The sequence below is a fragment of the Rhinoraja longicauda genome, chromosome 4 (genome assembly GCF_053455715.1).
Source record: "Rhinoraja longicauda isolate Sanriku21f chromosome 4, sRhiLon1.1, whole genome shotgun sequence".
Taxonomy (NCBI): Eukaryota; Metazoa; Chordata; class Chondrichthyes; order Rajiformes; family Arhynchobatidae; genus Rhinoraja; species Rhinoraja longicauda.
In genome coordinates, this window is record NC_135956.1 from 29996517 (window position 1) to 30012636 (window position 16120).

Consider the following 16120-nt stretch of genomic DNA (forward strand, 5'->3'; position numbering starts at 1 on the left):
AAACTTACTTGAACACTTCAGAAGCACTGGCAACATGCACGTTAAACTTCACAAACTGAATTAGGCATTACTGAATGAAATGTGTCTGGGCTGCACAACACTGTGCTCAGTATGTTGAAAGTGGTTGCCAAGCATGGCTGTTGAAAGCCAGCAAAAGCACCACACAGAGGTGATTATATGCCACCATCTGTCATGCTTCAAGCCTACCATACAGCACAGCTAATCAGCCTTGGCAGAATGATGGATGAACAGAAGCAGCTGCCAAAAGCTAGTGTTGGCAAACAGTACTAATGTTCAAACTTTCTTCCTTTACAGAGTCCTACTGCGGGTACGGATGCTGTATTATTTGAGGCAGGAAGTGATAGGAGATGTAGCAGACAAGATATTTGATGGTGCAGATGCAAGGTCAGTAAATGCGTCAGTGGAATACATTGTGATTTTTCAGTTGGTGTGAAGATACGTAGAAAATAGTTCCTTCATTTAAAATAGGCCCCCATATTTAGTTTTATCTAAAGGAAGGTTTCCCAATAGTTGAATGTATTTAAATTTGAATCTGGTGCCTTATTCAGCCTGAAGTCTTTAACAAATAAGGATGGCAAGTTATTGATATAACGGTTATCTAAGAGTTTTTTTGAGGCAAATTCGAGCAAATTTAGAGGCTCAAGTTTAGAAAGCAACAACTAAACAAAACGCAGGATAAACGAGATCTGTCAATGCGCCCTTACCAGACCTCCCAACCCTTCCCAATTTGGCGGAAAGTTTCCGCTTATTTCATTTCCGCAATTCCGATTTCGCCTCGCATTGTTCTGCAAAACACATGCCCCGCCGCTCGTCTTGCCTCGCCGCTGGCCTGGCCTCACCTCGCCGCTCGCCCAGCCTCGCCTTGTCGCTGGCCCGGCCTCGCCTCGCCGCTGGCCTCTCCTCGCCTCTCGCCGCTGGCCTCGCCTCGCTGCGGAGCGTGAGGCCCGTTGATGTTGAGAGGGGATGGGGGGGGGGGATTAGGGTGCGGGGGGGTTAGGGTGCAGTGGAATGGGAGGAGGGTGTGGGGGTCGGGAGGGGTGGAGGAAGGGAGGAGGAGAGTGGGGGTGGGAGAGTGAATTTGGGGGGAAAGGGAGGGGAGGAGGGGTGGGGGTGAGGGTTGGGGAGAGGAGGGGTGGGGTGGGGGGAGTAGGGTTGGGGAGGACATGGACCGTTGTGATTTGCTGTTGAAGACCACTGGAGCAAGTATGTCTTCAATTAAATTAGGAATGTGCAGTTTTTTTTAATGAAACTTTAACTCTTTCTTCATAACTTAGACATACATTTTATAACCATTGTTCTTTTATTCAATACCAAGAGAATTGGGATGTGTAAGGAAAAAGCAAAATAGAAAAAACAAAACCATTTTTTATTTTGTTGTAAAAAGTATTTCTGTTCAATAACCTTTCTATAATAGTAGAATATATCATGATAGGCCTGACATTGTACATGTAGTCCAAGAACTACAGATAGTTGGAAATAATAATAGTTTTTCACACGTGAATGTAGCGCAATGCGTACGCGCATTTGGCGTGCATACTTTGTTTTGCTGAAAAGTTGCATTACGTGCCATATTACGGATTTTTATGTAAAATTCTGAATTTTGGACATCATAATTCTGAATTTGTAAAATCAAATGTTGGGAGGTCTGCCTTACGATAACAATTGGGGAAAAGAGTTTCTGTAGAAATTCCAAAGAACTAAGGCCTTTGGCTCTAATTACTTTTCAAATCTGATCTTTACAAAAAAAAAAACAATGTAATTTGGCAATTTTCATCCAGAGCATGTTTACTGATTCATCTAGACGATATCCATTTCATCCAAAAGATTGTGCCGGCAGGTAATGCAAAATTTCTATGTCACCGCGTAATTTCTATTGGTCTGACTTGAATGTTGTTGCAAACTCAACTTTCTGGATGGTGCCTTCTAACATGTCTTTTAGATCTCGTTTCATCCTTAAATAGTTTAATTCTACTAGTTGATTAATATACAGTGCCCTCCATAATGTAATAAACCCATCATTTATTTATTTGCCTCTGTACTCCACAATTTGAGATTTGAAATAGAAAAAAATCGCATGTGGTTAAAGTGCACATTGTCAGATTTTATTAAAAAACATTTTTTTGATTTTGGTTTCACAATGTGAAAATTACAGCAGTGTTTATACATGGTTCCCCCCATTTCAGGGCACCATAATGCTTGGTACACAGCAATCTCATGTAAATGAAAGTAGTCTTGTTTAATATTTTGTTGCATATCCTTTGCATGCAATGACTGCTTGAAGTCTGTGATTCATGGACATCACCAGTCGCTGGGTGTCTTCTCTAGTGATGCTCTGGCCAGGCCTGTATTGCTGCCATCTTTAGCTTATGCTTATTTTGGGGGCTAGTACCCTTCAGTTTTTTATTCAGCATTTCAAAGGCATGCTCAATTGGGTTCAGATTGGGTGATTGGCTTGGCCACTCAAAAATTGACCATTTTTTAGCTTTGAAAAACTAATTTGTTGCTTTAGCAGTGTTTGGACATTGTCTTGCTGTAGAATAAACTGCCGGCTAATGAGTTTTGAGACATTTGTTTGAACTTGAGCAGATAGAATGTGTCTATGCACTTCAGAATTCATTATGCTACTACCATCGTCAGATGTATCATCAATGAAGATAAGTGAGCCAGTACCTTCAGCAGCCATACATGCCCAGGCCATAACACCCCCACCACCGTGTTTCACAGATGAGGTGGCATGCTTTGGATCTTGGGCAGTTCCTTCTCTCCTCCATACTTTGCTCTTGCCATCACTCTGATACAACTTAATCTTCGTCTCATATGTCCACAAGACCTTTATCTCATGTTGTGTCAATGAAAGTCAAAGAAGCCATTATGAGACTGAGAAACAAGAATAAAACTGTTAGAGACATCAGCCAAACCTTAGGCTTACCTGCTCATCCTCATGTTGAAAAACAGCAATAAAAGTTTCCAAAGATGATGGAAAGGCTGGAGGAAAGATTAGGTGCAGGATTAGGTGCAGAGAGCTCTCGTATACCTGCATTAAGGAGGCAATTAAACACACCTGAGCAATTACAAACGCCTGTGAAGCCATGTGCCCCAAACGTTACGGTGCCCTGAAAATGGGAGGCCTATGTATAAACACAGCTTTAATTTCTACATGGTGAAACCAAAATGTATAAAAATGGCCTTTAATAAAATCTGACAATGTGCACTTTAACCACATGTGATTTTGTTCTATTGCAAATCTCAAATTGTGGAGTACAGAGGCAAATAAATAAATGATGGGTCTTTGTCCCAAACATGTTATTTTATTACTATTAGGCATATTATGTTAACACAATCAGCTTCCAGATTTTAAAATAGAAATGTTGTAGCTAGTTACGAAGTGTAGTATCACCTAAAAGGTACTTGCCAGGGTTGCTAATTTTTCACAGCATTGCTCATATTGATTTAATTCAAAATTCATTTTAATCATATTGATAACTGATTTGTTAAATACTTAGACATGTAAATTAAACTTTCCAAGTCTCAATATGGTAATGATTGTTTTGATCCTTTTTTTTGTCTCTTTGGCCATGTTATCCTGTAGCATGGATGTTCTAATGATTAGTGGCCATTTTGGAGCTCTGTGCTCAATTAAAATTGCAATATAAGATCCAATCCAAATTTAATAATTAGATCTTACAGATTTCTCACCAACTGATTTTAACGTTGCCTATCTATTTTAAATTATGTGGGTTTCAGTAACCTGATAGGTAGCTTTACCATAATTAGCCATATGATACCAATGGCAGAAAATAAATTGAATTTAAAAGTGTAAGAGGATAATCATCTTGCAAATGAAATAAAATATGTAAACCTATTTCAAACCTTGTAGCAAGCATAATGTAGTACTAGTAGTCTATTTGGATTCTCAAATTTTTCGTTTCCACAATGGAATCATGGGCAAAGACAAACCAAGGAATCGAAGAACAAAGGGGGACCTGGCGTGGGGGTACTTTGTAACTTTGTAAGCGCCGTCTATGTGGCTGTGGAGACTATTTACATACCTTGGGTATGCAAGCAAAGAATTTCACTGACTTGTCACATGTGACAATAAAGTATTACGTATTCATTCATTCATTCAAGTTTCAGAATCGACGGCACAGAACCATTGAATTGTGCAGCATAGAAATAGGTCATTCTGCTCAAATCATCCACACTGACCAAATAGGCACCTTTCTAAATTAATCCATCACCCAACATGTAATAAATAACCCTCCATGCTAAATTGTTTCATGTGCCATGCTGTCAATGGCCCAGCTTCAACTATTCTCTCGGGTACTTGCCACTCTCTGGGTGAAGAAGGTCCTTCTTGTAGTCTCTTCTCCCTTACCCTAAACCCATGTCCTTATGTTTTATCTCCCTCTGATATGAGAAACAGTTTCCTGCAGCCCATAACCGTTCTAATTTTATATACCTCAGCACCGTCCCCTCTAAATCTCTGATACTTCAGCAGAAACCGGACCTGGATTCTCCAGTGTCTCCTCAGACCGGAACTACTTCATCCCAAACACGTCCTGCCGTGCATCTTTTATATACCTTGGTGACCAGAATTGCATGCAGTACTCCAGTTGCAGTGTGACCAAGGTTTTATAAAATTGGAGCAAACGACTACCCGACCTTAGTATTCAATACCCTTATGAATGTCTCCTATTGCCAAAGAGACAGTTTACCAACTTTCCCTTGCCTTACCATGTGATCATTAATCCTCCCCCTCAGGTTTTCCAGTATCTTCCCCAACGTTGACATTAAGCTTGTCTCTTTTATTTTCCCAGTCTCTCTCCCCTCCACCATATTTTCACTGACAGAACTTCCCACAGATGTGCCTCTGAAATTTCTGTCTTTGACCATGGCTTTCCCTCTATCATACTAGACCATCCTGATAGCATTTCATCTTTGTGCACATTTCTGCTCATGTTTGCTCACCTCATGAACAGCAATCACTTTCTGTTGTATCAGCCTTCACATTCAATACATCATTTATTGCAATTTCTGTTGATTGAATAAGATTTCATTACTCAATACACCTTTCCTCTTTCAACATTTTGAAGGAACCGTCTGAATTGTGGATCAACTTTTCATTCCCACCAACCTCTTATTAAAATTCCCAAGTGGTCTCAGTTGCCATACCCGTCCTATCTCTTCACTTCGCACTATCCATGGACTGAAACAATCTTTCCAAGTGAAGCAGTAATTTTCTTCCACTGAACTCAATCTAGTGAACTGCATTCATCATATAGTCTTCTATACCTTGACAAACCAAATGCCAGCAAATGCATTGCAGAACACTTGTATTTAGTCCGCAAGAATGACTCCAAGCCTTCGGTTGCTTGCCAGTTTTAATTCTCTATCCCACACTGACCTGTTTGTGGCCTCCTTTACTGTGATAATGATGCTCAATGAAATATTGAAGTCCATAACTTAACCCATGGCAACCCTGGCACTGCCTGAATAGAGAGATTCTATTTATCCTGTCCATTTTCTCTCCCATATTTTCTGCAAATTAAAGCTGACTTATTTTCTCTTTCGGTTCTAATGAGTCTTTGATCTGAGTGTTCATTACTTGTCTTTCCACAAGTGCTGCCTGACCAGCTGAATGTTTCATGTGTTATATCATATCATATCATATCATATCATATATATACAGCCGGAAACAGGCCTTTTCGGCCCTCCAAGTCCGTGCCGCCCAGCGATCCCCGTACATTAACACTATCCTACACCCACTAGGGACAATTTTTTTACATATTACCCAGCCAATTTCTACTTTAATTTCAGATTTCCAGCATCTGCAGTTTTTTTTTATTTTCACACGGCCGAATAGTTGTATTTTGAAAATAGTAGTGAAGCATGTTCTGTAATTGCTGCTGGGATTGCTGTTGTTCATTATTTGCACACATGTTATGAACTCTGGATTGGAAATGCAATTCTAAGATTTGTGGATAGCTCCTAAATGTGATACATAGTTAATATTAAGAAGCACAGCATCAAAATAGTGGAATAGTTAATAGACATTTAGAATGGGCATGCAGTCAGCAAATTAAATTCAGAGTGTAAATGTGAAGTATATTTTTCAGGAGAAAAATAAGGTCGGGTGCTCCTTGAAAGAGTAGTTGGTTAGAGAAATTATGATATTGAGATGTGCATTATAAAAAGTGTCAACACTGGTTAGTAAAGACATAGGTGTATGTAATGGAATATTGTGATTAATTTCTAGCGAGAGAAACCAAAAAGCAGAAAATTAATGTTAAAGTTCTCTGTAACTGGTTGAATCATGCATGGAGCAAATAGTTATTATCGTAAACAAGAGATCAATACAAAAAAGATCTGTTGCAATCACAATCATGTGTATTTAGGATGCAACTACTTTTAAGTAAGAAATTTCACATAACTTAAGTTCAGTTGTGAAAAAAAACTGGTGGAGATGAAGTGACAGTGACTCAAGTGCCAGACTTCTGGCACTGGAGGTTGAGCTGACTCGAGAGTTGGCTGCTAAGCCTTTAATCTGTGCTAGAAGAGTCCAAACTGCAACCTCTATCAGCCTTTACCACAGTTCAGCTGAATATAACGTCAAATATTTCCTTGACCTTTCAGAGCTGCTTCCAATCAAATGTACATGCGATACTTAATGTAACAGAGGTCCTCAATTTGACTCTAAATCTATGCTTAACCTGTCTCTATCTCAATTAGTGATGCTATAATGTAACTATTACATGAGGGATTTTAGATGAAATAATGTTTCAAAAATGTTTTTAGATTTTTGTAAGACATTTTGAATCATTTTATCAGGAAACATTCAATAGGATAGAACTTATTTCTCTAGGAAAGAGGTTATGCTAAGCCTTTGAGATTAAAATATTCGATAGGATAGTTAGAGAGAAGATTAATGTATAATCTTAGGTATTTATTCACAAAATGCTGGAGTAACTCAGCAGGTCAGGCAGCATCTCAGGAGAGAAGGAATAGGCGATGGTTCGGGTCGTATATTTTCTCAATATTATAATTAAGGATTATTTTGCATCTGGTTACTGCAGTTAATTTGTAGCACTTGGTTTAGAAGCAATTGTGATCTAATACTGTGACCAAAACATCCAATTTAAAGCATAATTCCTTTTGGGAAAAGATTTTAGGGATCTATTCTCAATTTCATAGATTAGGTAGGGATACATCCTTGAAGATTTAGGTTAAATTTAATGACACGAACATGTTGAAATAGTTTTAGAAATTAAAAAAACATTTAAAGCTTTAATATTAACTTTATTGGTAAGCAGCTGGATTCCATTGAACAAAAGTTGTGAGTTATGTGGGAATAAAACGTCTTAACTGTTATACTAAAACTTGATCTCATTTGGCGGAAATTTTAAAATTGGAATTCTTAATTTTTTGCTTTTGCATTTAAGTTTTGACATTAATATTATTGAAAATTGTATTTGCCTTTCCAAGCTTGCATTTTTGTGTATCGTTGTAGAGATTCCTCTTTCTGGCCTGAATAAATGATAATATATGGTTTCATTTTATTTTTAAGATGCAACTTTAATTTACACTACGTCACCTTTTTATTTAGCGATGTAGATATCTGGATTCCAGAAATCGATCATGGGGAACTTCCTACGGATTGGTGGGATCGGGAAGCTGATAAATGCCTTCTTATCGGTGTCTATAAGCATGGTATGTAATTTATTTTCTGATATAATTGATAAATACCCCACTCAAAGTGCAATGGGCAAATATATGGTGTGGTGCACAGACCAAAGCAGTAAGTACAATTCAAGTTATGTGTAAGTTAACTAATCATAGCCAGAATTTTTATGAGGAAAACATGTTTTTTTGCAATACAGAGAAATACAAGATAGTCTCCCTTGCACAATGCTGTTCAGCAATTAGTACAGAAAGGCTTGCATATTCAGGGTGCAAGGGTTATGAGTAAGTTAACGAGAGGTTGAAACACCATTTTGAAATAGCTTAGATATAACAGTTGGGGAGGGGGAGGATTGAACAGTAGATAATCAGATGCAAAATTGTTCACTGACTCCTTATGTAATTTATCCCGATGCAGTTTTGTTTGTCAAAATATAAAAACTTAAAGGTAAATTATTTTTGAAAATCAGATAGAAATTGCAGAAAACAGGAAATCCTCTGTAGGTCAGACAGCATCTGTGGAAAGGCAAATGGAGTTGATTTCAGGTTGGTTATGCAGAGAGGGAGATCTGGGGATTAGATGGGATAACAAGTGAGACAGCCAACTTTGAAAACTGAATGGATTTGTTTAGCAGGGCTGTTTGGCATGTCCCTTGCAGAGGACGAAGTACATGAGTGATGCACTATGTTGACAGAACTACATGTAAAATGTTTTAGACCCTCAAATGAATGAAGCATCTGGCTGCAAAGGGAGGTATCTGAGGATATTGATGTTGGAGGAGTGAACTGGTGTGCTCTGAAGAGAATGGTTTCTTCAAAATGCTGTAGAGGAAGGGCAGATATGCTCTGGCCATAAACTCTGGTGTAAAGTGGGGAATACTCCGAGTCAGCAAGGAACTGGGTTGAGAACAAGAAGTGCAAGAAATGAAACTGACTGTTAGAACAATAATCTATAAAAGCGGGTCATCTCAACTAATGAAAAAAAGACTATTTTGAACCAAATTAACCTACTCTAGGGAAAATAGCCAAGTTCCAAACATATTTAGGTGACATTTCACGTTACCTATCCATGTTCTCCAGAAATGTTGCCTGACCCACTGAGTTATTCCAGGACTTTGTGTCATTTTTTTTGTAAACCAGCAACTGGAGTTCAAATATTTTAGTGTTTTTGCTAACAGTTAACAAGCTAGTGAGTGATTGTTTTGTTTAAGTCCTGTTGAAACACTTGAATGCAATTTAATTACATGGATGTTGTACATAATATTTTTGGAATATTATCATAATTATTTTCTAAATGGGCATTGTAAAATTATTTGCAAGGTGTACCTATTTTGTTTTTTAAACTCAAAGCATGTTTATTTTATCAAACTGCCACTATCTTTGCTTCTACCACTGCTCCTCTTGTTCTGCTTCTGTGCTGTAGCCTTGCTTTGGAGTGACTAGTAGCTTAACCTTCGCTATTAATCTGTATAAGTGCCTCCTGGGCTTTTTTCCAAGTAGTATTTCACAAATGTCAGCACTGAGACTTTCCCGTTCCCTGTTGTGGAATGCTGTCTTGTTAACTCTGAACCAGTGGGATGCAGAACAGCCATGATGGAAACAAAGAGCAGTTCCTAATCATAATCCAAATTCACTCGAGGTCACAGTGGAATTCTCTAGTGTGTGTCCTGACTAGGGGGGTAGAATGATGGCTTATAAAACCTTTCATGATTACAATTTGGCTTGAGGCTCAAGAGTACTTAAGAACAATGTGTCACAGTGCAGAACCTAATTGAATTATGCTGTTTTTGGTTGACTGAGGCAGTATTGCTCGTGGTCCAACTGAAGCGAGTCTAGCCTGACAATCATTTTCTCAGTTATTTCTGGAACTTGCATTTTTTAATATTCTATATTAATGGAAGTGCTATAACTATCTCAAAAGATACTGATAATTTCCCCTCATTTTGATGTCTTATTGGTTGGTTAATTCCGTTAAAATTTTGCAGCCAAATATCTTTTAATTATATTTGTTAATTGGTTATATATGGATTATTGAAAAGTAAAACTCTTACAGTGCGATTTTGCTCCTTTGTTCTCATTAAGTAATTAATGATAGACTTAAACATTCTGCAAAGTATTACATGTATGTTTCTGTATTAAATTATAATTTGGAAAATAACTATTTCAGCTCGAGAAATTATGATCAGGCTGTAGCAAATTGAGTTACTGAAATCTTCTAACTTTTACATTTCTCCATTTTCCAGGAAGTATGTTGTCATGTGCAAGTGCATCAGTATATAAAGCAATGGTTTATTGTGTGGAAGTAAAAGTTGACCTGAAGAGTTATCTTCACAGATTAAAAGATGTTTTCAGAAATCCTTGATTCTTTTGTGTAGGTTATGAAAAGTACAACTCTATAAGGGCAGATCCTGTATTCTGTTTCCTGGAGCGAGTCGGAATGCCTGATGCAAAGGCCATGGCTGCTGAACAGAGGGGAACAGATGTGCTGGCAGATGTTAGTGATGGGTAAGTTGTGCCTTTGAGACCCTTTACAATCTAATACCTCCCCCAACCCCCCAGATAACCCGCTACACCATTCAATAAGATGAATCAAGACTATAACTTTTAATTAAAGATGTTCTTTCAGTGTTGATTTTGACAGAGAGGAGGAAGATCCAGAATATAAACCAGGCAGAATTCCATTCAAAGATGAAATGGATGTAAGTATCCCAGTATCCAAGCTTCCAGTTGAAAAATCTGACTTTAAATGATCTGATTTGTCCATTTTTTATTAATATGACAGCACAATCTAATATTTTGAAAATATTTCTGAGAACATTTGATCATAAACTTGTGTAATGATCTATCAGGAAATCTTTTGCCAATGATCTTAATTCATTGCAGGAATTTGTGAATTCTCCACAAGATGACAAAGAAGAATGTATGGATACTGTGAATACAGGTGAGGCCTTATGATAAGGGAGTGGAGTTAATGGAGTTTTGTTAATGCATGGCTCCGTTTCCAGCCATTAGACTACTTGAATTGTCATCATGAACTTTAAGTATTCATGCATCCGACCTATGCATGAATTTGTAACCATTGCTTATACATATTCGTACCTAGTATGTTAAGTTATAGAAACCACATACAGTTATATGAAATCTATAACTGAATGCCAGGCAGACTTACAGTTTAACTTGTCACTTGGAGTTACTTGGATGTAAATGTTTGGTGTGCAAACTAAACTACTACTAAAATTACATTTTCACACAGTTGATTTTGGATTGTATGATTGCAAGATAAAGGTGGTGTAATGATTAAAAGTTAAACTTCAAAACTATGCTGCACTCATTGTAAATTTCCTTCCTGCCATCTTACTGGAGTCTTTTAATTTATTTGAAGGAGTTTAATGCTTTAATTCAGCAAAGAGCTGAATTTGATGCAGGCATATCAGACGTGACATATTCTGTTTGGGTAGCTTACAATCTAACAATATGAATGTTAACTTCGACAATTTTAGGTAACCTCTAACACACAACCCCCCTCTCTTTCGCCCCCACAACTCCCACCTCTCTCTTCCTTTCCTCCCCCTGACTTCACAATCCAAAACAATTCAAACCTGTCTCACACTTATTGTACTTATCTCTGGCCCTTGTTCCAACTATCTGCCTGTCAAGAAATCCCTCTCACCTGTGTTGATCTATTACCTGCTACACTTTTTCTCCTTTTCCATCTTTCTTCTCCCCCCTACGATCAGTCTGAAGAAGATGAGGATTTTTTTTTCACTCCGAGAGTTGTAAATCTGTGGAATTCTCTGCCTCAGTGGAGGCCAATTCTCTGGATGCTTTCAAGAGAGAGCTAGATAGAGCTCTTAATGATAGCGGAGTCAGGGGGTATGGGGAGAGGGCAGGAACGGGGTACTGATTGTGGATGATAAGCCATGATCACATTGAATGGCAGTGCAGGCTGAAGGGCCGAATGGCCCACTCCTGCCCTATTATCTATTGAAGGGTCCCAACCTGAAACGTCACCTATCCATGTTCTCCAGAGATACTGCCTAACCTGCTGAGATACTCCAGCACTTTGTGTCTTTTCATAATATGCCATCCTGGTGGTAACCTCAAACATGGAAGGCTGAAACAAATAGTAGAACAACGAGGAGAGGAATCAAGGAGAAAAAATATCATGTGGGTTAACAAAAAAGAACTGTAAAGAAAATGAAAAACATTAATAGGCTAATTGTGTAAAATAAGCATTTAGGTTAAAATAGGTAATTGAGTTAACATCACACTATTGTTATTGTTGGAGATGTAGAGATTGTGGAATTTAGTGTTACTTTCATGTCCAAATACACGAGCCAAAAGCTGAATTAGTAGACCAAAATAATTTATTTCTAGCAAATTCAAAAAGATTGTGAGCAAGTTTTCCCCTGCAATAAATTTAATTAATGCATGATATAAAAATAGGTTTGAGTAAATATTAATTGGAGAAATGTACTAAAAATAAATGAAATAGTGGTATGTATTCTCATGGTAGTGAAATGGAATAGTAAAACATTATTAAATCTTGAAATAAGAAATAAAGGCAAAATGATGTAGCAAATACCACGTGTGCGAGATTCTATGAAAAATGTCATCAGATAGGGGTAGTGAGTTGGAAACTTTTTCCCAGGATGGAAATGTTAGATTAGAGGGCATAACTTTATAAAATTTAAACATGTGCAGTGCAAGTGTTTTGGAATGGTGAGTGCTTGGAATGTATTGCCAGGGGTGTCGGTTGAGGCAGGTATGATAGTGGCCTTTATGAGATTTTTAGATAGGCCCATGTATATGGAGTGGTATGGATCTCATGCAGGCAGAGAAGGTTAGCATGTTCTGCACAGGCATCGTGGGTCAATAGGACCGTTCCCGTGCTGTACATTTTAATGCGGTTTGTAGCTACTTCCAGAAATGGGGGAAAAAGGCTCCGAAGATATTGAAAAATGACAGGAGAGATATTTGCAGGATGGTGCTCTGGTGCAAGATGTGTGTTTAATTTTTTTGCCATATCCTAGTTTAGTTTATTATTGTCACGTACAGAGGTACAGTGAAAAGCACTTATTTGCTTGCTATCCAGTCAGGGAAACGACTAGTATAAGAAGATAACTGCAGATGCTGGTACAAATCGAAGGTATTTATTCACAAAATGCTGGAGTAACTCAGCAGGTCAGGCAGCATCTCAGGAGAGAAGGAATGGGTGACGTTTCGGGTCGGGACCCTTCTTCAGGCTGATGTCAGGGGGCGGGACAAAGGAAGGATATAGGTGGAGACAAGAAGATAGAGGGAGATCTGGGAAGGAGATGGGGACGGGAGGGACAGAGGAACTATCTAAAGATGGAGACGTCGATGTTCATACCACTGGGCTGCAAACTGCCCAGGCGAAATATGAGGTGCTGTTCCTCCAATTTCCGGTGGGCCTCACTATGGCACTGGAGGAGGCCCATGACAGAAAGGTCAGACTGGGAATGGGAGGGGGAGTTGAAGTGCTCGGCCACCGGGAGATCAGTTTGGTTAATGCGGACCGAGCGCAGGTGTTCAGCGAAGCGATCGCCGAGCCTGCGCTTGGTTTCGCCGATGTAAATAAGTTGACATCTAGAGCAGCGGATGCAATAGATGAGGTTGGAGGAGGTGCAGGTGAACCTTTGTCTCACCTGGAAAGACTGTTTGGGTCCTTGGATGGAGTTGAGGGGGGAGGTAAAGGGACAGGTGTTGCATCTCGTGCGGTTGCAGGGGAAAGTGCCCGGGGTTGGGGTGGTTTGGGTAGGAAGGGACGAGTGGACCAGGGAGTTACGGAGGGAACGGTCTCTGCGGAACGCAGAGAGGGGAGGGGAGGGGATGGGAAGATATGGCCAGTAGTGGGGTCCCGTTGTAGGTGACGGAAATGTTGGTGGATGATTTGTTGGATCCGCTGGCTGGTGGGGTGGAAGGTGAGAACGAGGGGGATTCTGTCCTTGTTGCAAGTGGGGGGAGGGGGAGCTGCGGGATGTAGAAGAGACCCTAGTGAGAGCCTCATCTATAATGGAGGAGGGAAACGACTATATATATGAAAACAAATCAAACCGTCCACAGTGTGCAAATAAAGGATAAATGCTGCAACACAGTGCAAGATTGGTGCAATTGAGCACAAACATTCTATCCATTAATCAAAGTTGAACTCGCACGTGTTTTTTTTATTTTAAATTTGCTTAGTTTTACTATTTTTGTGTTAATTCATTTAAACATAAATGTTTCTAATAAAATATGCAAAGAAGTATTTAAAACTCTATAAATTCAGTGCTTGAATCATTTGTACTTTGATATTAGTATAAATTTTTGGAGTATCTAAATGTTCCAACACAAAAGAGGCAAAATTATGTGAACAGTAATAGAACGGAATTTGGGTTATACAAAGGATTTGGTTGTACGTTTTTAGACTGATAATGCAGGATTTAAGCAATTTGAAGGATTAGGCATGAGTAGCATTATTGAATGAAACATTTTTCCAGACAAACAACCCGATCAAGAAGATGAATCAGATAAACTCTATTGGCCTAGCACATCCGTTCTCACAACACGCCTGCGCCGGCTGATCACAGCTTATCAGCGCAGCTACAAGAGGGAGCAGATGAAATTAGAAGCACTGAGCAAAAGTGACCGTCGCAGGCGCCGGCCTAGAGATGAAGTAAGAGCTCGGGAGGCAGAGAGAAACGCAGCCATATCTGAGAAGCGTCAAAGGTAATGCCATGAATTGTACACTTTACTGTAAGTATTTCTAATGTATAAGTTGTGCTTTGGAATACTTATCTTAAGTGCATACTTAAATAATGAAATGCACTGATAGTAAATTATTTGTTAGGGAGTACCTGAACCAAAGAGGCATTCAGGTCTCTATGATCTCTAGGCTATATTTCCAGGAAAGCTATTCGATAGCTTGAAAAAGTCAGACCAAATAAAGAACACAAATGTATTTGGCTATCACAAAAACAAATTATGCAGAACAGTTATAATGTAATTATGATCCAAGGTATAGTGATACCTTGGACAAAATTGAAAAATAATCATACCTATCCCTGTGGGCTTAGTAGAAATTGGTTGTGTAAGCAATCAAAACAAATTAGGACAGAAAAAAAAATCTGGTATTTATTTATTAATGGGAATAATAAGTTTTAAAATAGTTGACATTTAGGATTCTATGAACACAGAGTACCTGTGCAATTGTAAACCATTCGTTCCTTGAATCTACTCAATTGCTGAGAAAAGTCTTTGCATTTGACTAAAGTCCAACTTTTACTTTAGCTATTATCTCTTCCACAGAACAGATCATGTGGTTTTCTCTTGGTACATGCTATTCTTTCTGGTTCTGAGTGTAACATTTGGTTCAGTTTTAAGCCTTTGTTTAATGTTTTTGCCCTGTTGTGGGCTTTAAAACTTTTTCTTGAAATTGTGTTGATTTTTCACATTGAATGTTGGTTTATTATTTTCAGCCTTTTTTTGTACTAGATGGAAGGTGTTACATCAGATGGTAATCTTATTCAAATTCAAGTTGATTTTAAATCCACACCCAATAATGTTCTGCAATGAATGACTAGTCTATGGACAAGTGTTTGTAGTCTTGTATTGTGAACTTAAAAACTCGTCACTTTGGGGATTGGGGAAGCACGAGTCCCAGGGATACAATGTCTGAAACCATTTGTGTTTTGCCTTGTATAGAAAAAAAATCAGTGTAAATTTCTTGATCTTGATTCTCCAAGGAGTTTTACTGCTTTTTGAAGTTTAACAACATTGTAGCCAAGGGTATGGAAACAGCAAGCTGATAAATGATCCAATAATGTGATTTTACAGTCTGATTTAAGGACATAATTTTTTGCTCAGAGGAATTAATATTGACCAAGAACACTCTACCCTACCTCATTGCAATGTGCTCTTTTACATTAATCGAGGCGTGCAGGGCTTTTTAACATTCAAATAGTGGCACCACCAACAGAGGTTGAATTTAGTTTAAGCCTTGATTACATTATCAATTCTTAAGTTCACCATCTCATGATTAATATTATAGTTGTGTATTAGTTATGTATGGTTGAAGTTTCACAGCTCAAACTCATGGCGCAATCAGGGTTTTGCGCTATACCAATATAAAAGTAGTTGTGGTTCGCCTAATGATATTTTTATCAATACATTTTTGTTATCTAGGTGGACCAGGAGGGAGGAGGCAGACTTCTACCGAGTTGTATCAACCTTTGGTATAGTGTTTGATCCTGTGAAGAAGCAATTTGACTGGAACCAATTCCGTGCCTTTGCTAGACTGGATAAAAAGTCTGATGATAGTTTGGAAAAGTACTTCAACTCTTTTGTGACAATGTGTAGAAAGGTGTGTCACATGCCTCCTAATCCAGATGAAGGTAAGACACTGCTTTATTGACCTATG

The 16120-nt window shown here is 38.6% G+C and overlaps 1 protein-coding gene across 1 annotated transcript in view; it reads left to right on the top strand.

The window, feature by feature from the left end:
- Positions 1 to 16120, top strand: part of chd7 (chromodomain helicase DNA binding protein 7) — a 191466-nt gene that overhangs the window by 156415 nt on the left and 18931 nt on the right. The window contains exons 25-31 of the mRNA XM_078397437.1: positions 316 to 405; positions 7625 to 7728; positions 10074 to 10203; positions 10325 to 10397; positions 10582 to 10639; positions 14202 to 14430; positions 15886 to 16094. Of these exons, the coding sequence (XP_078253563.1) occupies positions 316 to 405; positions 7625 to 7728; positions 10074 to 10203; positions 10325 to 10397; positions 10582 to 10639; positions 14202 to 14430; positions 15886 to 16094 (893 nt within the window). The remainder of the gene's footprint in view (positions 1 to 315; positions 406 to 7624; positions 7729 to 10073; positions 10204 to 10324; positions 10398 to 10581; positions 10640 to 14201; positions 14431 to 15885; positions 16095 to 16120) is intronic.